The sequence below is a fragment of the Vombatus ursinus genome, unplaced genomic scaffold, assembly GCF_900497805.2.
Source record: "Vombatus ursinus unplaced genomic scaffold, bare-nosed wombat genome assembly UNPS02014830.1, whole genome shotgun sequence".
Classification (NCBI taxonomy): Eukaryota; Metazoa; Chordata; class Mammalia; order Diprotodontia; family Vombatidae; genus Vombatus; species Vombatus ursinus.
This window is the reverse complement of record NW_020954608.1, coordinates 28,241,886-28,266,809: the sequence shown is the minus strand read 5'-3', so window position 1 is coordinate 28,266,809 and position 24,924 is coordinate 28,241,886. Positions and strand designations below refer to the sequence as shown.

Sequence of the window (24,924 nt, the reverse complement as noted above, 5' to 3'; positions counted from 1 at the left end):
AAGAAAGAAGGAAAGAAAGAAAGAAAGAAAGAAAGGAAGAAAGAAAGAAAGAAAGAAAGAAAGAAAGAAAGAAAGAAAGAAAGAAAGAAAGAAAGAAAGAAAGAAAGAAAGAAAGAAAGAAAAAGAATTAACAAAACTCAAGCCCCAAGAGGTTAAGGGGATTTATACATCAAGTGAAAACACTGATTTCCCCTTTCACCCCCAACCCGCCCTTTCAATAGGAAATATGATTTATTAAGCCAACTTTGAAATTTATCCTGTTTTATGACCAACACAAACCATAACAATATCATATTTAGGCAGTCACAAACTCTTGGCAGAAGCCATCCATTCACTGGACTTTCAAGAGTGGTTCTAGTCAAGATTTAGCAGACAACAAATGCAACAGTTTTGGTGTGGTTCATTAACTTCCGGCAATTTTTCAATAAAGGCTCTATGAGTGTCTCTGGAGGATTTTCACTTGTGCTTATGTCCTTCCCACTACTCCCACCCTTCCCCCCTCTGAATGTGTTCCTGGATACATGTTCATGCACAACACTGTTTTCCAAGGCTGCAAGATTCCCATTGCCTACCGCTTCTCGAAGACACAGTTTCTTCAGTTCCTCCAGTCGCTGGCGGAGTGTCTCCTCCAGAGCTTCCTGCCTAGATTTCAGCGCAGCCAGCATGTCCTTCTTGGCAGACTGAGAGCTATCTGACTCCTGGGAACCTATCAATAAACATTGGTGTTACTAGGCTGACTGACAATGGGACACATCTGGAATACTCATGAATTTCACTGGAGCCTTCACTGGGGCTATGGGATAAACCCTCACAAGCAAGAGAGTATGAAATGAAACAGGTGCTGCAAGGGTTGTATTTGTGTTGAGTGAGATCTCAGTGCTTAGCTGCATCTGCAGCCAGTCAGCAGAACAGGTGGAAGACTTAACAATTCCGGCAAGTTTATTCTTCCTCAGAGGTGCCACACACCAAATAATCTCATCATCAAATTTCAGTGGAGCTAATAGAGCTAAAGCGACATCAGAAAAAATTCAAGTGACATATAATAATAATAATAATAATGATAGCTAACACTTATATAATGCTTATTTATGTGCCAAGCACTGTGCTAAATGCCTTACAATTATTATCTCATTTGATTCTCACAACAATCCTGTGAGGTAGGGGCTATTATTAGCCCTATTTTACAGATGAGGAAACTGAGGCCAACAGAGGTTAAGGGACTTGCCCGGGTCATAAAGTTAAGAAGTGTCTGAGGCTAGATTGAACTTTAGTTTAGACTTCCTGACTCCAGGCCCAGTACTCTACCCACTGTGCCACACCTACCTAGCTGCTCCAGTTATCATCAGTTATGATCATACATATTTTTAAATGTTTTCTAGGATACCAATGCAGATATGGGAGGTACAAAGGATTTTGAGTTTGAAAGGATCAAAAGATCACAAGATCACAGATTTCAAGATGGAAGGGACTTTAGTGATATTCCTTTCCAACCCCTCTTTCTACAGATGGGGATATGGAGCCCAAGAGAGGTTAAATGACTTGTCCAAGGTCACAGAGGTGAAGAAACAGAGGCAAGATTCAAACCTATGTCCACTGACTCCAAAACCAATGCTCTTTCCTTGATATTTAAGAGGAAAATGAACTAATAGCAGGAGAGATTAGAAAATGTATTTCAGAATGGCTTTCAGACATGTGAATGTGTTTGATATAAGCAAATTGTGGAACTTGCCAAGGCAAGTGAATAAGTCAGGTGTGAGAATCTTTTACATATGCAAATAATCTTCCTACAGCGCTTCTGGGTCAGTAGTGGTGCCAGAAATGGTGTGTATTCTGTATATGCAATGATCAGGAGCACAAAGTCAAGAGCACAGTGTTTGTGTTCAACTAAGTATAAAGCGTGTATTCACAAGTAAGACAGTCTTCGTTCCCAGAATGAATCATTTCTTTTCTTTTCTTTTCTTTTCTTTTTTTTTTAGGCAATTGGGGTTAAGTGACTTGCCCAGGGTCACACAGCTAGTAAGTGTCAAGTGTTTGGTCTGAAGCCGGATTTGTACTCAGGTCCTCCTGACTTCAGGGCTGGTACTCTATCCATTGCATCACCTAGCTGCCCTTATGAATCATTTCTGATATTGCTTCCACCGATAATAGAGAATTCTGGAATCAGAATCCTTCTGTGCACTGTTACTCAAACCAATCCATAAACGCAGGAATCTACTCTTATACTTCAAATCATTTGACACTCTACCTCTTCTAACAGTACTGAATTTCAATGTCTCTTGAGCCATACAGTTAGGCAGTTTATTCATCACCTAAATGCCTCCCACTATGATTTGGGCATATTTCATTCTTTTCAGATGCCCAGTTTAGACTGAAATCTGATAGTTATTTATTGTCATGGCATCTTCTACAAGCTGCTGTTGTTCAGTCATTTCAGTTGTGTCTGATTCTTCATGACCCCATTTGGGGTTTTCTTGGCAAAGATACTGCAGTGATTTGCTATTTTCCTTCTCCAGCTCATTTTACAGAGGGGGAGACTGAGGCAAACAGGGTTCAGTGACTTGCCCAGGGTCACACAGCAAGTAAGAGTCTGAGGCCAGATTTGAACTCAGGAAAATGAATCTTCTTGGCTCCAGACTCAACACTCTATCCATTGTGCCACCTAACTACCCTTCTACATATGCTTTGCACATAATAGCTCCTTAATAAAAACACTTGATTAATAAATTATTGGTGAATGCCATATACTTGAAAAGAGTTATTAAGTGCCTTCTTGGTTTTATTCCTTTTGAGTAAATGATCCCTGTTCTTTAGTCTTTGCTTGTAGGGTTTGTATCTCAAAGTTGTAACCATTCACTTTTTCCTCTCTTCTGGATTATCTTTAGGTTTTGTTGATCATGCTTCAACTGCATGTCCCCAAACAGAATACCATTCTCTTGTGGAAACTTGACCAATGAGTAGAAAATGGTTACCCTGTGGTTCCTCTGATGTGTATTCATGTTTATGTATGCTGCTATGATAATCTGTTGTTGCTCTGGGGTTTGCTTGCATTTGACCACCAGCACTACTCTGAAGACTTATGTGTCTTGGGTGGGGTGGGAAGGGAAGGGATGAGGATGCTTGGAAAAAGCCAGTCATCTTGTATTAGTACAGGTTTTTCTTCCTCCCTAAGTGAATTATGTTGTATCTATCAAGGCTGCACTGTATTTCATCCTGTATATGTCTGTCTCATTTCCCAATCTGGTCAGGTCATTTTGTATCTTAATTTAGTTTTCTGAGGTAATAGTTACCAATCAAAGTTGATGACCCTGGAAAATTTAATGATTATGTTCTCTACATCATCATTTAAGCTTATAATATAATATTCAGAATGCTGCTAGGTACTCATTTTTTATAAACTCCAACCAAAAGAGACTGACAGATTCAAACCGAAGGAGATTAAAACAATATTGACTCTAGTGGAAATTCATCTCTTTTTTCACTCTATGACCAACCTCTTAATGGCGAATGATGATTTCTTAAGGTAAATGTGAACTTAATGTTTGTTTAAAACCAACATAAATCATAATAATATTAGGCTCAGGGAGGTGTATAATCTTAGGGTGATAATGATAGACCATCCATTCTGGTCTCTACTATGGGAAGACTTAAGAATTGGTCAGCACCATTTGCCAAAGGCTAAAATGATTAATTAACACTAATTAAACTGTTATTTCTTTGCAACTCAACCATGCCAAGTGCCAAGAATACATGTGCCAAAGAAAGACAGTGTGGGTGCAGTGGAAATCTCATGAAACTCCCTGAGTTTCTGGCTCTTTTCTCCAGGCCTTCTTGCTGATGAGCATGCCAGAGCTGTCAAGAGGAATTCCAGAGCCTGGGGCAAATTCAGTTGTTCTGGGTTTGGGAGGAGGTGGGGAGGTGCTGCAGTGTGGTGGTGGGGAGAGGTCCAGTGCACTGCTGTGTATTACTGAGACCAAACATGGATAGGTTATGGAAAATGAAGAATTAAAGATCCACGTGGCTAAGTTTTTGAAGATGGAAGACGTTAGGATGGAGAAGACTGTGAAGTAGGTACTGAACTTAATAGACAGAGAGAGACAGAGAGAAAGACAGAGAGAGAGAGAGAGAGAGAGAGAGAGAGATCGCAAGATTTGTGGGGGAAGAGGGAGAATAATATAATCAGAAAATATAGGCTAAAGGAAAGTATAAGAAAAAGAACAAAGCAATAGGAACAGTCTATCAGTCAAGTATTAATAAGTAATCCCTATGTATAAATTATTGTATGTTTGATATGAGATATTAAAAAACATAAAATATGTTACCTGTCTTCAAGGAGCTTATAACTATCTGGAGAGTCTCAAAATAAATGCATAAAAAGGAAACAGTCCAAGCCAGTATATATTCAACCCATGTATGATTTTGTAGGTAAGTCACAGAACACAGCCATAAAAGGAAAATGATCCAAAGCAAGAGATAGTCAACCCATCTATGACTTGGTAGATCTACCTCAAACACATGGAGTTTGAGTGTTTGCCCAGTCACGTAACTAGTAAGGATCAGAGGCCAGAGGTAGGATTTGAACCCAGCTCTTTCTGATTCCAAGTTCAGCACCTTATTCACCATGTCAGGCTATTATGATGCTCTTCTAGTTCACTATAATAAATATCAATATCAGGGAGCATATAATAAATGCTAAATGTGCAGTGTTTTATGAAAACTCAGAGGAAGAGAAATCTTTGTTGATAATGACAATGGACTATGTCTTTGAAAATTAAGACTTTAATATTATACCCAGTTTTCATCCTTCCAATATGTTACCTATCTGAAAGTCACTGAAATTGAGTCTTAGGTAATGACTATGATGAAAGCACAGTGTCTTCCACACAGTGAGTTTTCGATAAATATTTGTTAATTTGATTTGAAGGGCACCAGATTAAAAAAAAATAACCTGTGTTTTCAGTTATCCTAATAATCAAATTGGATTGATAACTGATTGAAATGATTTCATAGAAAATGAAAATTGGATCATGTTAAAAAAATTGATCTCAAATCAGTCAATTTATTTATAGATATGGTTAGAGGGTAGTAAAACGACTTACCCAAAGTTGGACAGTCATCATGAACGGTATACATGACATACATAGCTGTAGAGTGAGAAAAGAACCCAACTAGTTCGCCTATCTTCCAGACAGAACTGCCCCCAAAGCTGTTTTGTTGGTCTTCAGCTGGGGAAGTCCAGTGAGTGAAGCGTTCACGCCAGTGGGCGGTCTGATTCACTGGGTCCGGATGTTAAGGGAACACCAGCAAGCACAAACAACAGCTCTCTTCCTGGACCGTTGAACAAATAGAAGGATATCCTCATTCAACGAGGACAGAGAATTTGCTCCTATCTTTCTAAAGCTGCTGAGTTACTCAGAACAGGATATGAGCATGCATCCTGGAGGAGAAGATTGTTGATCATGAGGAATTTCTACTCATCTATTTGATGAAACATTGCTGATTGGATTCGTGATTTCAACACAGAGGAGGAATGCTTCTCTCTATGAATGCAATGGGGATAAGCTAAACAAACTCAAGAAGAAGAAAACAATCTGTTGCCTGAAAGGCAAGGAAGGAAATGGCAATCTGCTTACTTAGGCCTTTGGTAAATAATCATTAGAAAAGTAGACTTATAGTAGATCAATGGTATGGGGGAAAGTTTTGGCAAATACTTCATGGTGTAAATATTAAGAAAAAAACATTTTTAAATGACTGAATTTCTTTTATAGAAAAAAAGAAGTGGATACTCATTTCCCATTCAAAATCCATAATTATTTATTCCTTTCATGAAGGTGAACTCAAAGGCAATATGACCTGATTAAACATAACTTACATAGAGCCTAAACATGGCTTTTCTGAAGGTCATTATCAAGGCACCTTATCTAAGAATTAAATGAGGCCTTTAACAAGTCTATGTTAGGCTATTTAAATTCTGAGTCATGCCTAGAAAATTCTCCATCAGGTTCCTAAACTTCTTTAGTGTGAAAGCTTACAAAAATGTACAGCAAAAAGGGAAAGTCTTGGAAAAACAAATATACCCTATACTAATGCACGGGCTGAGTAATATAAAGATTGTTTTTTCTTCTGGACAACCTGTGGCTCAGTAGAATCTACACTAGAGGATGGGTAGTAGAAATAGTCTAATGGGTCTTGTTTCCAGTGTCTCACCTCTCCAACTCATATTTCAACCTACCATACTTATCTTCCAAAGGCATGGATATGATTATGTTTTTCCTCTGCTAAAACCCCTTCAATGCCTCTCTATTTATGGCCCAGTGAATAAAGTTTAAATTCTTTCATGTGGCAAAAAATGATACCACCTTTTAAGCTTTTTCTTAGAGCATACGTCCTCCTCTCAGATTCTCTTTTCCCTGAGTTTTCATGACACTAATCTCTTCTGATTCTTCTATTTTTCTGACCATTCTTTCTCAGGCCCCTTTACTGGATCACCAGCCATATCCTACTCCTTCTGCAAAGGTGTACCTCAGAGATCTGTCCTTAGCCCACTTCTCTTCTTTCTCTACACTCCCTCTGTTGGTGTACTGGTCTATTTCCATGGGTTCAATTACATCCCTACTCAGATGACTCCCAGACCTATGTATGCAACCCTAGTCTCTCTCTCCCACTGTCTCTGTCTCTCCCTCTTTCTGCCTCTGTCTGTCTGTCTCTTGGTCGCTCTGTCTCTCATCCAAACCCATATTACCAACTGCCAATCAGGCATCTCTAATTGGAAGGCATGTATTCAACTCAAACTCAACATACCCAAAAGATAACTCATTATCCCCCACCCCCACCCCCAGCTCCAACCTGCCCTTCTTTCTAACTTGTCTATTTTTCTTAAGGAAACTGCCATCTTTCCAGTCACTTTCCAGTCACAAGGTTTGCAACCTTAGAGTTATTTTAACTTCTCTAGTGCATCCTTCATATCTAATTGAGTGCCAAATGCACTCAATTCTACTCGCACAACTTATCTTTCCTTTCCTATATATCCTTTTCCTTCTCTCCACTTACATGAATATCACCCTAGTTCAGGCTTACATCACCTCTCACCTGGACTATAACAGCTTCCTTGCCACCAATCTCTCCCCTTTCCATATATCTGCCAAAATAATCTTCTGAAGACACAGACCTGACCCTGGCACTCCCTTGCACAAGAAGCTCCCAATGTCTCCTCCCTTTTGTCTCAAGGATAAAATGAAAATTCTTCTGTTTGGCTTTTAAAGTCCTTCAAAATCTGCCTCTAGCTTACTTTAGACATGATGTTTCATCTCCCATCATTATGGTTTTATGACTGTACTGGCTCTCCTCCATGCCTGGAATAATGCTCTTCCCTCATCTCTGTCTTATAGAATACCTAGTAGTTGCTTGGTTTGTTTTTTTTCCCCAAAACTCCGTTCAAGTACCATTTTTGAAAGGAAGCTCATGATTCCTCCAATTGGTAATACTTGTCCCTTGGAAATATTTTGTATCTACTTTGTATATATTTTGTATTTCTTTTCTATGCATATTTTTTCTCCTTCCCTCCTCCAAAATAAACTTCTTGAGCTTCCTTTCAAAAATGGTACTTGAATAGAATTTTGTTTTTATATTTGCATTCCAATGCCTAGCACAATGTCAGTGCTCAACAAATGATTGCTGAATGATTGACATTCCTCTGTATCTACCACTGTCTTGACATGGTTCTCTTTTAAAATATAAATGCTCCTGTGAGGATTAACAGGAATTCTGGGCATTTACATGGATTTACAAAGTACACTACATACATTATTTCATTTGATCCTCCTAAGAAACTTGCAGAATAGTACAGGTAGTTACTGTAGTGTGGTGGTGAGGGGCAAAGGCTGGGGAAGGGTTTTGATCAGTATGTCCCGGGTCAATTGATTTTCCCCTTTGGTCAAGTTGATGAAATCACAAAGGTAAGGGACAGGTAACAGAGAATAAGTTGTTATAGTCTTAAAAGAACTGTATGGAAGGTTTATATTCTTACCTCTTGGTGAGGTTTCAAGAAAGTCTCTGATAAAAATTGATGGATTTAAAGAGAAGTTAGCCACTGATTGGCAAAAGGTTAGCCACGTCTTTAAAAGCAAGACATTGTCTCTAGAAGGTAAAGGCAAGAAACAGTTCTGAGGTGTGACCCTGGCAGCAGAGAAGAGAACCAGATACAGAAGAAGAACCAAATTCTTGAGAGGAAATGGTTCCTTTCCTGTGATCGATACATCTGAGGAAATAGGACTATAAGGAGGACTTTGCCTTCTACAGGGGATCCCTCTTCCATCTGGATCTAGCATAAAACATCCTCCATGAGTTAGGAGCACCTTTGGCAATTACATGTTTCTGTGTAATATCTTGCTTGACATTGATCAAAGTCATCTGTGGTTACCTTTATCAAGGAACCTGGATGAAAGACTAATTCATGGGGGAAGATCTTTAAAACTGTGATGTATTCTCTTGATTCAGATTTCAATTAAAAAAATAAACAAAGCAGAATCTTGCATTCTATGCATCTTTCCATCAGCTGCTAGAGAACATAGTTTGTGAAATGCTGTCTGTTTCCTTATCATATTTTCACAAACAAACTGATACGTATGTATATTATTCATATATACATATGAATGAAGATATATTTTAAGATGGGAAAGTAGGCACTGAACAGACATTCTAGTGTTTTGGAAACTGTTAGGACTTATGCTCTGTGTAAATAACTTTTGAGACCCTAGGGTCATATCTATGATTTCAGAGCAAGACCTTGTGGAGACCTCATTGTTATAATAGTTATTAATAAACTTTCCAACAATAGGAGGAAGTGTTAACATTAAGAGAATAAGAATGTGCAAACAGCAGAATGATGAATCTATAGTGAACCCAGCCAAAGCTAGGTTCAACTTTGTATGACATACTTTCTCCAAGATGTCAAGGCCAAAGGTACACATTCTTCAGCAACTGATGTTCCTGCAATTCATGATGGACATGATTTAATCACAATCTTATAACTACAATAACTAATTCCTATTTCTATACATTTCTCTCATTTTCTCTTTCTCTAGTTCTCTCTCTCTTTCTCTCTCAAGACTGTGGCATTTTATAGAGAGTAGCTGACAGAGGTTCACTGACTTGTCTAGGGTCCCAAAGCAAATTAGAGGCAGAACTGGGGAAAAAAAATTAAACCTCTTAAGTCCTGTCCCACAACTGTATCCCCAAGCAAAAACTGCCTCTGGAGTAAGGGGAAATGTAGAAAATGAATGGTTTATGCTCCTATATTTTCATTCAAGACACCACCAACAGTCACACTGTTCTAATTCTTTAAAAATAGATATTATGATAGCAAGTAAAAATAGATATAATTCTACTTGCTTATATGCTGGTATTGAAACCCACAAAATCCCTCCAGGAACACTGGCATTTTCTTGGTCATTTTATGGAATTTTCTTTAAATAACTTAAAAGAAAAGAAAAAACCACACACACTCTTTTTACCCCAACTCCCACTCAACCAAAAAGTCCTCAGCTATGGCAAATCCCCTACATAATGTTCAGAATAAACCCTAAAATATCTCTCCCTCTCCCAAGGGGATACAATCTTCTTACAAGGCAGTATGTGTTCAACTATAAGGGGAAATATAGAACTTTATATTCAGGACCTGCGCATATATATTATGATTCAAATGTATCTTCATTCTCCCTCTTCATCATTTTAAGCACAAAGTATTAGAAGTGAAAATGTTTTAGATTTTCACAAAAGGAAAAATCATATTTTATTTGCTCTGCATATATATTAATCACTCACTCGAGATTCAGTTACTCGTCAGTATTTGTGGTTGCAAAAAGCAAAAATGAGGAGTACAGAACTATAACCATTTGGTGAAAACAGGCTAATACTAGGAGGAAAATGGGGGAAAGTGATTTCTGCTTTCTTGTCTTCCTCAGTTCATGGTACTTATTGCTTACTCAATGAGTTCAATAGGAACTGCACACTAAAAACATGATGTGAGATCTGGTACTGTGGAAATACAGGATTTGGGTCTGCATTGGCACATTTTTGGGAGAATTCTATATCAAAGAAAACTGAAGAGGTCCCACCTTGTTCTTTCTTTTGAATGCCAGTAATACCCATAGTAAGAGACCAGAATATTCTTTGGAGGCCTGATTGGTTTGATGTATGCTCTGCAGAATGTCCATTCTGATGGTCAAGGAGATCCCTGACCAGACTGGGTCTATGGACTACCCAAGAGTGGCCTTAAACCTTTGGTGCAGCAAACCTGGAAGGATCTTGTTTCACACACGTGGGGTAAATCTTCAGGGGTAAGGAAGTGGAGGTTCCTATACCCCTATATAGTGGCACAGTAGAAGTACATAGGAAAGAATATTAGATGGGAATAAGAAGACATGAGTTTGAGTCTTAGCTCCTTTATTTGCTACCTGTGTGACCTTGAGCAGGTTATGTTATCTCTAATACAGTACCAAGCCCTCATTTTGTAGATGAGTAACTGAAGCCCAGAAAGTTCAAATAACTTGCTCCAAATCTATGATCCTTTGAACAATGGCCATGATTCTTTCACTAGGTAGTTATAATATTTATATGAAGATCTTACTAGATGAGACCTACAAGACTGTAGAGTAGATCTCTCATTAGGTATCTGGTTCTATTATGATAGCCTAGGAAGAGTTCAGTGGAGCACTATCTTTCAAACAATTTAGCCTTTTTCACCTCCATTTAATTTTTCCCAGTAAGATGTCTTTGTTTCCAGCATATGCCAGTAGATGAGAAAGAAAATACAAAGTCATGGATCATTAGAGACAGAAGAAACCAGAGATATGATCTATCTTACCCTCCTCCTTTTATGGAGGAAGATCATGTACTAAGTTGAATTTGGGTTTATGAGAAGCATTAGGAACAACAAGGATAGTATGTGTCAGTCAACAGTTGAGTAGAAGGCTGTGGGATTAACAATGCCAAGAAAAGGCAGAAAGAGGTTGGAGAGAAAGGAATTGAGCTGCAGGATTTCTTAAAACAAAGGTCATGTATCCCACTGTAGGGGAAGGGGAATGAGAAAGGGTCCATAAGAAGTGCAACTATCATTAACTTATTAACTCATACATAGAGTCCTGTCCTCTTCCAAGTATCAGGGAAGAACAAAGCTACTGACAGCTACTGAAAAAAAGAATCACAATCAGCAGCACCCATCTGACTGGTGACAAGATCTGTGGTGTCTGAAGCTGTTTCTCATTATTATTATTATTGTTATTATTTAAACAAGCTCTCATTGTTTGGAGTCTGATGATAAGTTTCCTGTTTGGTAGCTAATCCTCCAGTTTCCCACTGGTCTAACCTCAGGAACTTCTAAGCTACCTATTATCAGTGTAGCTGAAACCACTTTTCAGGCTCTGACATGCATTAGTGGAAAAGGATTGATGTGCTATCTGGTCCAGTTACCTCTGACACTAGTCTGGTGCATGATTCACTCCTCACTCCTTTCTTTAACCCTGAAAAAAAAATTCTTGCTCAATGAGTACAGGAAAGTTATAGGGAGAAGGAGAAAGGCTGGGACAGAACTAAAGGCAACTAAGCTTAAACCATTAAGTATTTGTAAACCTCTTTCATGTCTCTGAATTAAAAAAAAAAACATATTAAATGCAAAGTGTACAGAGAGCAAAGAGACAGTATAATGTAGAGGAGGCAAGAGGGCTTGCCTTAAGAGTCAGAAAGATCCGCGTTCAAGTATAGTCTCTGATACCTACTGGTTGTGTAACCATAGGCAAGTTAATTAAAATGCTCCTTGGTATTGAGGGTAGCTAGGTGGTGTAGTGGATAGAGCACTGGGGCTACAGTCAGGAATACTCATCTTTCTGAGTTCAAATCTGGCCTCAGACACTTCCTTGTTGTGTGACCCTGGCCAAGTCACTTAACCCTGTTGGCCTCAGTTTCCTCATCTGTAAAATGAGCTGGATAAGGAAATAGCAAACCCCTCCAGTATTTCTGATAAGAAAACCCCAAGTAGGATCATGAAGAGTCTGACAGGATTGAAAAATGACTTAGTAACAAGACTCCAGGCAAATTTTCTAAGACTGTAAGTTTCAAAGGAGGGTCTGTAGAGCAATCCCAATCCTCTCTTTCCACCTCCAAATGAGCAAAACCAAAAGAACTTTTTTTAAACTTATTTTTTCATTCCATTGAATTCAAGAAGCAATCTAAATAAACTGAGGCAATTTATATAAAGTGCTTTGTAAACCTTCAAGTGCTTTGTAAATATTGGTGGTTATTATTATTGTTCCACAAATGTGTATTACATTATTTCAGCTTTATGAGTGTCACTTTATGATTGCTACAATACAAATGAACTGCATTCTATTTAAGAAAAAAAAACAAAACCAAAGGCTGTTTCTGATAGTGAACTGTTCTCCATTTGAACTAGAAATTGTGGGTTTACATTCCCTGCATAAAGAGCACTATGATCACTGTCATAGACATTGCTAGCCTTCTAAAGAAAGGCTATATGGCAATTCAGGAGACTTCAGGGATGGGACAGGCTACAATCCTGTATGTATTAGACATTTGGAAGCTATTTCAGCTCTGCCAAATGTCTACACTGTGATCTTCATCAAGACAAGCAATCTCTTAATTTATCCAGCTTTAAAGCAGAGATGAAGAATCTGTCACACAAGACCATATTCAGAAAGTACTTAGAGATCTTGAACTGGACATAAAAGCATGGTGAAATGAGCATGGTGATATGCCCACTCATCCAAAGTTGAAAAATGAACAGAGGGGACTAAATACAGAGTTGGGCTCTGTGCTGATAGAATGTGAATGCTAACTTGATCTAGCTTTCAGCACTGTCTGTTCAATAGACCATCATATTTTGTTTCCAAAAGACAAACACAGCTGTTAGCTTTTGACCCACCCTCTGATACTTAGCCAGAGATTCCACACGTGGTGGCAACTAGAGGTAGAAGAATGGGGTTCTCACTGGAATCCTGTGGCTTTGATGTGAGGATCTCAAATTTTTTGCAATGTGTTTTTTGAAGTGGAGGGCCTCTACCACTCTCCAGACATTTAGGAACAAATAACATTAGTTCTATGATGCTGAAGAAGGAAATGAGGCGAGGACAGGTTTGGGGTTGACCAAAAGATCAATTTTGGGAATCAGAAGAGGAATCCAGTAATTATGACAACCAGATGCCTCTGTTCTCATTTAATAATACAGTTGTATAGTACTCTGCAAGTGTTTTTTCTCACAGTAAGCATGTTTGATAGGTTGTCTACATGTTATTATTTCTGAGATTCAGAGAGGTTAGTGATGGGCCCAAGGCCACAGAGTTGTTAAGATCTACATCCAGCACTCCAACTTAGGTTTCCCAAGTCCAATGTTTGTTCTGCTATACTATACTGTATCCTTTTCTATAGATAAGTGCTTCTAGGAAGGGAAAACTCTATAGGTCGGCCCCTGATTGAAATGACCTTGTGGAACCATCATAGCCCATTTATAATGATTGCTCTGAAATGGCCACCCAAACAACCTGGATGCTTCTGAGATGTATCACTAGGGCCAAGTTTGCTGATATTGAGGCTCAAGAAGAGATGAGATAGTTTTTCCTCACATACACATCAGTTGAGAAAAGATGGGCAAGGCTTTAGATTACTTTCCTTGTTCTGACATTCCAGAACCAGGGCTGAATTATTCTAAAGGCCAGTCAAGTATTTGTCTGCTGGCCTGTGGAGTAACCTTCACTTTTATGATTTTTCCAGTGGGAAGGTTGGCACATGGCCCTTAGCAATTTGGCCTCATAGGAATTTGTGTTGCATGAGTTTTCCAACCCTTGCCCCAAAGGCATAACCATCACAGCACATCTCAGCTTGAAAGTCAGACAGTAAAGAAAAGATGCAACTGGTAATTAGTAAATGAGTGTGGCTCCCATCAATGGCAATCCGAAGGTACTTGCCAGGAGATTCTCCTCAATCCTTTGTTTTTATCTTGAAAATATTTCTTTTCTGGCATGACTATGTGCTTTACTAGTAGTAGTTACTCATGATTAGCTACCCATCTGCCACATTAAAAAAAAGCATAAATCAAAAGCTTCAAAGACTTATTCCAGGGCCATCAGCAAGCTACGCATCAGGGCTAGGAGAAATCTGAGCTTCTGTCTCTTATCCTGGCACCTGTCTGCTTTCAAAGCTCTTCCATTCTGGTCAACCTGAAGCCAAAAGGCTTACTTAACAAGCTTTCCAGGAAACTGAGGGCTATAGGAGGGGTTGTCTTAGTGATTTTGCTTTTTTCTGCCTATTTAATGAATGAAAAAAGCATTATTAACACTTATTATGGCCAAAACACTGTGTTAAGTATTGGGGATAAAAACAGAAAAGACAGTCTGTTTTCTCAAGGGCTCACATTGTAATGAGGGAGAAAATAGAAGGTTTCAGCTACAATTTGGATGGGAAGGTCCCATGGTCCTTACCCCTTTTTTAATGCAATTTCCAATGATAAAATAATATCAGTTTCTGAGGTTGAGCCATTTGACAGTGCCAAGGACTTTATTATCTGAGCAATTTCATTTGTCAAGGTTTGTCTACGACCACTTTGCAAACAGGCTTTCTATTAAAGAAGTCACTAGCCAAAGGTCCAAGGTGACCCTCTAAAACTCAAGCCTTGGATATCAGTCCAACACACTGCTATGGAGCCTCCTGGAAACAAGTCTTTCACATCCTAGATAATTAGGGGAAATGGTTCTATAATTTTTCTTTAAAATGACTGGGAAACACATGCTGTTGCTTTAGAGTGGTCTCTAGTAATTCTACTGCAATGCATTTCCTCCATTCATGAACTCTCTCTCTCTCTCTCTCTCTCTCACACACACACACACACACACACACACACACCCCCCACTTTCTTTTCTATTTAGAGATGATATTACTAACAGTTGTATTTAGAGATGATATTACTAACAGTGATATTTAGAGATGATATTACTAACAGTCCATCAGTCAACAAGTATGACTGATTGATCCTAGGATGTGGGTGAAAAGACTATTGTAATTACAAATCATCCTTTTCACTCTGGACTATTCTTTGATTGGCAGCTGCAGAGTAATTTTTTTTTTGTAGCACCTGTTGACATTTGTGACATGGTATCTCAGTTCACTCCCAACTTTGTGTGTGTGTGTTTTTTAATAGTATTCCATTCTTGACTGCTATACGCCAGGCTGTTTGGTCAGCTACTGCTGTTTCCCATTCCTACACAGTTCTACCAGAAGGTGTGGAGTTGTGTTATTATTTGCACACTCCAACAGAATAAACCAAAGGCCTTACCTGATGAAAGGAGACTCCCACTGCTGCCGCTGATAATTTTCCCTTTGCTACCCATGTTGGCTAACTTTGAAGTCTTCAGTGTTCCTGTCTCAGTCAGGTCAATAGCAATCTCGCTCAGGCTTCTTGCAGCATGGATTTTGGACTAGAATCAGATAGAAGAAATGTGATTATAGAGAAGCTTAGATCTGATGGAACATTTACTGCTTATGGACAACAGAAACTTGCCTTTTTGTGATGCTACAATTTGACAATGTGTCTTACTTGCCTAAGCATTTGACTATTCCAAGTCTGGAAAGTTTGGATTCAGCTATTAGTTAACATATTATTGAAACTTCTGGCAAGGGCACACATAAGCAAGCTATCATCGAACATGAGTTACAAGTATTCTGTGATTACTTTAATTCTGTGCTTAAACATGTCTACTTCAAGGAGAAGAGATGAATTTTTAGAACTTGTATGAGTGTGTGGTTTTCCTAAAGAATAGGTCTGACTGTGCCCCTTTGCTCCCTCAATAAATTCCGGTGACTTACTATTACCTTTAGAACCAAATATAAACTCCATTGCGTGGCACTCACAACCTGACCTTTTCAGTATTGATACACATTGCTTGTCTCCATGTCCAGTCATACTGGCCCACTCATTGTTCTGCATATATGACATTCCCTCTCCTATCTCTGCACCTTTGAACTCACTGTTCCTCATGCCTAGAATGTTCTCCCCCTATATCTGCCCCTCTTAGACTTCCTGACCACCATCAAGAATCAGCTTAAGAGACAACTTCTACAGGTGACGTCTCGAAGAGCTCCTCCTCACCTGCCCCACCTGCCCAGCTGCTAATATTTTCCTTTCCAAGGCCATCTTGTTTCTACCCTTTATGTAACTTGTATATATCTATTTATGTACGTGTGTGACCTGCTTCATTAGATGGTAAGCTCCTTGAGGACAGAGACTGTTTTTACTTTTTCTCTGTATTCCCTGAGCTTAGCACAGGGCTTGACGTGTGATAACACTAAATTGTTGACTGATTGAGTGATTGATATGAGTTTCATGATGTAAAAGTCATTTTAAGTTGCGTCTAAATTTTAAGCTGATTTCAAGGTCTTTGCCAAAAAGGTTTCTTAATAATTTTAGGGGAATGGTAGTTAGATGGCTAGTAGGTATGTATGTGTTATTGGCATGGAATTGTAGTATATAAGATGTGAATACTTATGGAGCAAATGCTTGCCTTATTCAGAGTTATTCAGAGTCCAATAAAAAGTGAAATACAAACTTTTGAAGAAGCTTTCAATATCAAAGGAAGCACATGAAGATGTGTAACTAAGAATATATGTCACATAATTTTTTACATTATATTGTTATATAGTTACATATAGGCTAATGTTTGTAGTAGAGAAGAACAATAAAAAATTTGTTATGTTTATACATTTAGTCCCAAAGGTAATTAAGATATCCATTTTGCTTACTGTTTTTGGCAAATAAAAATGATTTTCATTCCCACAAATATGTCTAAAGTTTACAATTTTCATTTAACAGCTGGGGACCAAATTTGGAGGACAGTAATGAAGGCAATGGGCAGTATTCAAACAATTACCTTTAAGGATATACTTGTAACTGTAATCGACACATTTGCTAATTGTTCTTCTCAACTGTTGTCATTAGCCAATGTTCAATATTTCAATATAATCTACATCCATGCTTGAGGCAGTACAGGGTAGTGGACAGAGAGCTGCCCTTGAAGCCAAGAAGAGTTGCATTCAAGTCTTATCTCTGATATATACTGGCTGTATGACCCTGGGAAAGTCACTTAAATTCTCATTGCTCTAGGCAGCTCTCTAGTACTAGAGTTTTCAGAGTAGGAGCTGTTTTTCCTTGTCAGAATTGGTGAAGCGAATCTGATCTGGAGCTTCCTAATCTGGAGTTCCTCATACCAATGAAATCACAGGTCTTGTCTATTTACTTATGCATATGTAGTCCTAGCTCAAAGTCACAACAGAGGTTCTGAAGAACCTTACCACATGAGTAATAATTAATAGTTATTCGCCGCCTGGAGGAATGCCATGGCCTTACCTCTACATGGGCAAGCACAAGTGGAGGGTCAAGGACATATTATGAAGGGAGTATAAATGGATTTCTTTTTCTAGTGTCATCCTGGGAGTCCCTGTTTCTGCTCATTTTAATGTTCCCTTCTCTATATGGCCAGCTAGGCACATAGGTGCTGCAAACACTGTCTGGATATCTATTACGCTCTCCTGGGTTTGACAGAGCTCAGGAGAAAAGTCTAAATTCGTGCTACAGCTGGTGAATGCAGGGAGGGAGTGGGGAAGGGGTGACCATGACCATGATGTACTTTCCATGTGTTAGCAAGACAAAAGCCTAGGGGATAAAGGAAATGCTGAAGCTCGTTGCTTGTTATGTTCACCTAGGAATGAACTGTCTTCCTCCTCATCCTTCTACCTTGTGAATCTTTCCTCTAGTTGTGATTCCTTCCTGACCTCAGCAATTTTCCTTGCTCTCAGGACTAGGCTGGCTTTCTGGAATGCTTCCTCGTTCCGTAAAATAGTCATGGCTGCCAAAGCCCTCTCACAGGATTTGGGTCTGGAGCAGAAAACAGGAAAGGGCTTCTATTTCATTTTGACATGAAATATCAACAGCACCCATCTGGATGAGCCCCATCTCTGAACAGGGTCGCATTGTGTCTGGAGAAATCCTGCTTCTCCTCTTTTAGCAGCAGCTGCCCTCTCATACAAACTGGTGGTAATAAAAAGAGAAAGAAGCCCACACCTAGCATTTAGTTATCCATGAGAGAGATGGAAAAGTCTAGGAGCAAAGGACACCAAGTAATGTAAGCTGGAGATTTATCATTAATTTGCTGAGTGGTGTTACATTTGTGTGGTTAAACCTGAAGCTTCAGCATCCTCTGAGAAAGCCATGGGCAATTGCCTCCCCTTGCCATATACACAGATGGGTGTGTGTGTGTGTGTGTGTGTGTGTGTGTGTGCGCGCGTGCGCGCGCACGCATGGTGGGGTTATCTGTGAAATACCTTCATTCTGAGCCTAGGATACCTAAAAAATACAGTCCCAAATGTGTGAGTCTAGAAAAGGCAGCAAGAATCTGGTAAGAAGACTTCAGAAAAACTTCCTGATTTGGTTTGGAATGGTAATATGGTAATATGACAATGACCAAGTTAGGCTGGGTTGGAGTACTAGCTGAAATGAAGGGGGAGAGGAGTGGGAAGGAGGTTCTCCTGGCAAAGGAAATAGTTTGACTGTCCCAGAAGGAACCTTCAGACTCCTGAGTCTCAGAAAGGAGATCTGTCTGGCCTAATGCCTTCCAGTCTGAGGTATCAAGCTCACACAAGCAAGATCTAAATTTCTTTTGACTCTTGGCCTTGGACAAAACGAAGAAGCCTGTATTATCTTGGAAAAGAAGAAAGGACCCCTCAATTATTTGTTATCTGAAGGAAGACTGTTATTAAGTTCCTGGGAAAAGCTAGCTCTTTAAAAGATAAGGTTGGAAACTGTGATTTCATTGGTATGGGGATTCCCAGGTGAGGAAGGTCCAAAGGCTTTACCAAGGCAGATTGGCACTTTTTTTGTTACTTATAGATCTTTAAACAACTTGCATTTTAGAATATTTTCATCTGGAGATAGCAAGACCTTTCTTGACATAAGGATATAATGGATTTTCAAACTTGGATAGTGACAACTATCTTGTTCTGATCTCTGAGGTAATATGGGGTCAGTTACTAATTGCAATGAACATTTCTACAGTACAATGCCTCTTGTTCTCAAAGGGTTTCATAGACATTAATCAATTTATACTTAGTGCACCATTTCCCTCCCCACAGGGTGGAATGGTCCTCAACCATAAAACTGGGAGAAACTAATGAAGTGCAAGTCCATGTTTGTATGTGCATGTGTGCGCCTGCATGTGCGTATGGGGCGGGGGGAAGAGAGTGAGATAGAGATGGGGGAGAGGCATGCAGCATACACGTACGTGAGACAGGCACACCAAATACACAAAAGGAGAAAGTAGTCCAAACCAGGGAAAGAACATGAAATTTGGGACTCCCTTTGGGGTACTGTTTGCTAAGACTACTAGACAACACTTGTCTCTGGGGTTAGTAAACATTATATGGGAGGCCCTGATGAAGGTCTTTGGAAAAATGAATGGGTGGTGTGGCATTGTATACAGTAGAGTGTGATGCGATCCCTGATATATTAGCCAACATGAGCCGTTCTAAAATATTTTAAAAGTGTTCGGTCCTGAATCACTTAGACAGAATTCATCTGGAGGTATTTCTACTCAACAGGAAGAATTTTAGTGGTTTTTATGTGTGTATGTGTTTATGTGTATACACACACATATATGTTATTTATATGCATTATATCATATGTATGTATATTATTAATTCCTCAGATGAGGATTTTGTGATATACTTTCCCTAAGGGGGTATTTTATCAGCTCTATCACCTCAGTTTTAAATTGAGGAGCTTTCATTCATTTAACTAACATAACTGTGGTAGCAATTTGCATAGTAATTCCACAATACTCATCTCATTTAAACTTTTGATTACTGGATAAGGACAGGAATTTTCATTCCTGTTCTCCAGATGGAGAAAGTGAAACCCAGCAAGGTATTAAAAGGCACTGGCCCAGATTTGACACCCAGATGTTGTACATGATTCCTAACACAATATACGTCGAAGAATGATCTCTTATGGGGAATGGAAGGGCATCATGGCATTTGTGATCATCCAAGACTTATTTGGTGAGGTGACTGTGCCCAGTGGGAACATGCATTCCCCTTCACAGGTTGGAGGCTGGCTACTGAAATAGTGGGATGTTGTCTTTTAATTGATTATTATTACATCAGTAATATAATATTAAAAGAATTGATAATTATAATATTATATAATAATAATTGCTGTTATTACATAATTTTTCTGCATAAAAATGCATTTTTCAGGACAAACACAAGAGGTAGAGTCTTTACATGATCAGTCAATCAATTCATGAACAACACTGTGCAATGCACTGTGGTATACTAGAAAGCATATTCGGCCGGCAGTTGTGATGTAGTGTGCTAGGCTGGGAACCCTGCAATCTGAATTCAACTCCCACTTTCAATATTTGCTGTGTGATCTTACTCAAGTGGCTTTACCTCTCTGAGACTGAGTTTTCTCATTTTGGGGGTGGGAAGAATTCAGATCCCCACTGGGATTTCAGTGGTATAGGGCTGAAGGATAGGGAAGATATATCTTTTAACAATGGGAAATTCCTTTGCAACATACAGTGCTTTTCGAGGTACTGAATAAAATGTCTACCCCAGGGTAAGGTAGCAGATAGGATCTGAACTCAGATCATCCTGCCTTTTATCCAGATCTCTTTTCATTATGCCACAGCTGTCTCTCTTTCCTCAATTATAAAATGAGGGTAATGAAAATAATACTTGCACTACCAACTTCACCCAGCTGTTGGGAGCAAAGTGTTTTATAAATCTTAAAGTTCTATTTACATGTAAATTGTTATTATTGTTAATTGATTGCTATCTATGGAGCCAAATGCAATTTTTTCTTCTTTAAAATTCATGGCATCAATATACAGAACTTTACATCAAAAAGGATGAACCTCTATATTCTAGAAGATTACTGAGCCAGCTGTCCTTCATATATCATGTTAACAAAGGATCATGGATCTAGAATGTGAAGGGACCCTAGAAGCCATCTGGTCCAACCCCCTCACTGCAAGGATGAAGAGACATTAGCCCAAGAAGGTTAAGGGACTTGCCCAAGGTCACATAGGTACTAAGTGCCAATGGCAGGATTTGAACCCAGGTTCTTTAACTCTAAAATCAACAAATCAGTATTAAAAGGTTTTAGCCTCCAACTGTTCTTACTAATAATAAACTTTTATAGTTTCAGCAAAACTCTTATACCCATTCAACATACGCAATATATAACTAGTTGAGAAATTTCATCATGGTTTCATTTAGTTGTATCAAATAAAGTCTCAAATTATTGTGCCATTATAAATCATTAACATAAAGGCTACAGTGCTGGTATATTCTTAATGGTATAAAATGCCAAAGGTGGGGGTTGGTGAAGTTTTTTCCCAAACCCAGTTCATGCCAACCAATGCCAAGAAGGTGGAGGGAATACAAAAACTAGCGAAAGAAAAAAAATGGCAGTCATTGCATGGCTAGTTTGCATGGTAAATAGCTCCTGTTTGAAAGCTATTCTATACCTCTTCTTATCCTTTTCTCCCTTTCTCCTTTCCCATGCTCGCTTAGAGAAAAAAAAAATCTCCACATAAGGGAAGATAAAGAAAAAGGAAAAATCCCCAAGACCAACAGAGTTGCATTGGGCTAATAAACCTTTGAGCTTAGAGTCCTCCCACACTCACCATAGAAACTTACAGTGTAGGAGAGAAAACTCCGCAAGAGATTGTTGGTATCACTCAGATGAGCTGCCAAGGTTTGCTCATTCCATATTTTCACCCCCTTCCCCTTGGCAGTAAGATCCTGAGAAAGGGACACAGCCCATCTTGATATGCTTTTATTCTGGAGGGTTAATAAGTAGGAGTGACTCTTGAGTAGTAGATGGGGGATGAGGGGGAGGAAGTAGTAGGAAGAAGGAGTGATATGTTTGTGTGTGTGAACAAGAAGGACGTCACTCACCCACCCACCCACTCACTGGCTGATGAGAACTGCCTATGTGTGTGAGGGAACCACAGGGAGCCTAAGGAAGATGATTATTTACAGATTTCTGAGGTCCTGGGCCCAGTTTTGGAGAAGGTTATTACATTTTTTTTCTTTTGTGTGTGTGTGTGTGTGTGTGTGTGTGTGTGTATGTGTGTGTGTGTGTGTATTTAATGAAGTTGGCAGTTAGAAAGGCCTGGAGGGGTCAAAGCAATTATCCTAAACAGTTAGGTGTTGTCTATTAACTAAAAAAGCTTACTACTTCTCTCCCCTCTAGAAAGAAGAAAACAATTTGCCACTGCATAAAATACTAGTTAAAGAGTTTTCCTTTTTAGCTCCTATGTGAGTTCCCCAATGGTTTAAAACAGGGTCAGAATGCCACAAATGAGCCTTAGCAGACTGCATCAACAAGGATGAGCAAATGAGATTGTGGGTGGGCCAGAAACCCCTTGGGCACCTTGGAGGGAATTGGTCTCTTGGCAAATTCTGGTTTTATTCCATCTATCTACAGTCCAGAGAGGCAGAGAATACCATAACTGGCATGAGTTTATGCCAGTAATGAATAAAATGGGCCTCAGTCCAATTTTTAATCCCCTAGTTATGTGATCCCTGGGGCCTATCCAGTCTATGACCTCCAGGTAGATCCATGGTCTATCTAGGAGAAAGCTCCCACTTTTGTGAAATCTTTAGTGTAAACAGAAATTGTTCCCTCCATGTCCCAGGGAAGAGTTTTACCTTACTCTGCTTTCTGTCCAGGTAGAATTGGTGTTGGCTAATGGCCATAGCCCATATGGACTTGATTAATGCTGGACATGCATACCACGTATGCACTGCAATGCCACTGTGACCAAACGTCCTCCTAGTCACCGAGGCCCTGGGGAAGCAGAACAAAAAAGTGGAACATATTTATGCCGGTGTTATTTTCAGGGTCAGTAAGTAAATCAGTGATGAGATTTTATAGTGCTAAGTACAATGCTGGGTGGTTACAAAATGTGACTTATCAGAACACACAAACACAGACACACACATATTTCGGAGACAGAACAGCAATCCCTTTTTGGATTCCTGACTTCTTAGGGATCAGGCTGCTGCCAAGTCTCTGCCTTGCTGGGTCACAGATGGGTCAGAGTAGGCCACTGGCCTTTCCTGTTTGATACTCTATTGTTGACAAAGGCCCAGCTTACAGAGGGAATAAAAGCCTTCTATTCAAGAAAAGCCTTGAATTAATTGGCAACAAGGTCTCTGGTGAAATACAGGTAAATTATTTCCTAATCTTGGTGGGCCAGAGCTCCTGACTCAGTCATGTCTTTTCCATCACCTTAGGCTCAATCCACCATGGGAAATGTTGATTATCAATTTTAAGTGTGTTTGTTGGGATGGAGAGCATTAGAAGAAAGCCAAGATTGTTAAAACTCAAAGGAACCTTAGAGATCATCTAGACCAGTTGTTCTCAAAGCGTGGTCCTCATCATACCCCTGGTGGTCCCCCTACCCTTTCAGGAGTCCTCCAGGTCAACACAATTTTCATAAGATTTGTTATTGATATTACCCAAAGAAACAAACACTCTTTGGCATCTTCCATAATTTTTAAGAGTATAAAGGGCTCCTGAGACCAAAAAGTTTGAGAATTGTTGATCTAAACTAAAGCCATTATCTCACAGATGATACAGCTAAGGCAAGAAGAAAGGAGAAATGAGAAGGGCAATGAATGATAGAGGATAATGAATGAGAGAGTGGAATTCCCCGCCCCCCCCCAAACTCCTTCCCTCTTATTACATATCAATTATTTCAGCCTGGAGTAAAGAAGAAAGAAGACAGCTAGATTTCCAAAATGAAACTGGAAACCACTGGTTTTTCATATAATTAGCTGCAAATAAGAATAGAGGTCAATGTTTTCCCAGAAGGGAAGGAAGTCTCTTAACAAATAGAGGCTGTCTCGCCACTTTACTGGGGGTCAGGAGGTACATGGTAATGGTAGACTGATCATTATGAAAATGGAATCTTGGCTTTGGAAAACAGTATGAGTGAGTGAGTGTGAGTGTGTGTGAGTGTGTGTGTGTGTGTGTGTGTGTGTGTGTGTGCGCTCGCACACAAGTGAGTACGAGTATTTCCCACCAACTTACGGGCAAATGGAGTAGGGACTTTGGTATAGGAGTTAAGTTGTATCAAGCCTTTTACTCAGAAAAAAGAAGGAACATAGTTTTCCTAAGATCAGTAAATTGGGGGATCCCAGGGTAACAGAACAGAGCACTATCACTGGTTTTCAGGAAATTTTAATTATAATTAAGATTGTCAACCTTTCCTGTGAGGAAAATTCAAAGTTGCTTCCTTATTTCTTGTTTTTTGGGTTGTAGATTTAACTTTCTTCCCCCTCCCCTTACTGAATACTCACTTTTTTTTTATTGAAAAAGTCAGATCTGATATCAATTAATATTCCTAATTCCAGGTGCATATGATTTGTGTCGTTGCTTTGGTTAAAATGAAAGTTAGGGGGGGAAGTCAGCTTGTGAATGAGCAAACAGTTGTCAGTTGAAATGGGGCCAGAAAAAGAGGGGAGGGAGGGAATCACATGCAACAAAACACATAGAGATTTTTAAATGGAACTGCCAACCAAGGACTTGGCTTCCATAATAACTATTGGAACGGGGATGAGTTAACTTTTATCCTCAATTGGGATGGGGAGTGGGAATGGGGAAGAAACTTGAAGTTCGAGACAGTGAAAATTGCAAAATGAACAGTAGCTTGCGGAAAGATCAGTATTTTTCTCGGAAGGATGGTGGGAAAAATTAAGGAACTACCAGCTGAGTATAAGCACATTCTTTCCCCGCTTCAGGCCCTCCCCAAAGCACATTTTCTTCTGCCCTCCCTAGTTCTACTAACCTGAATA

The 24,924-nt window shown here is 39.3% G+C and overlaps 1 protein-coding gene across 3 annotated transcripts in view; it reads right to left on the bottom strand.

Moving 5' to 3' along the window:
• The window catches only part of FRMD4A (FERM domain containing 4A), a 352,592-nt gene that overhangs the window by 38,004 nt on the left and 289,664 nt on the right, over window positions 1–24,924 (bottom strand). For all 3 annotated transcript variants that reach the window (XM_027838551.1, XM_027838548.1, XM_027838550.1), the window contains exons 13-15: window positions 22,774–22,912; window positions 15,338–15,479; window positions 573–706 (exon numbers count right to left, since the gene is read on the bottom strand). In XM_027838551.1, coding sequence (XP_027694352.1) covers window positions 573–706; window positions 15,338–15,479; window positions 22,774–22,912 — 415 coding nt within the window. The remainder of the gene's footprint in view (window positions 1–572; window positions 707–15,337; window positions 15,480–22,773; window positions 22,913–24,924) is intronic.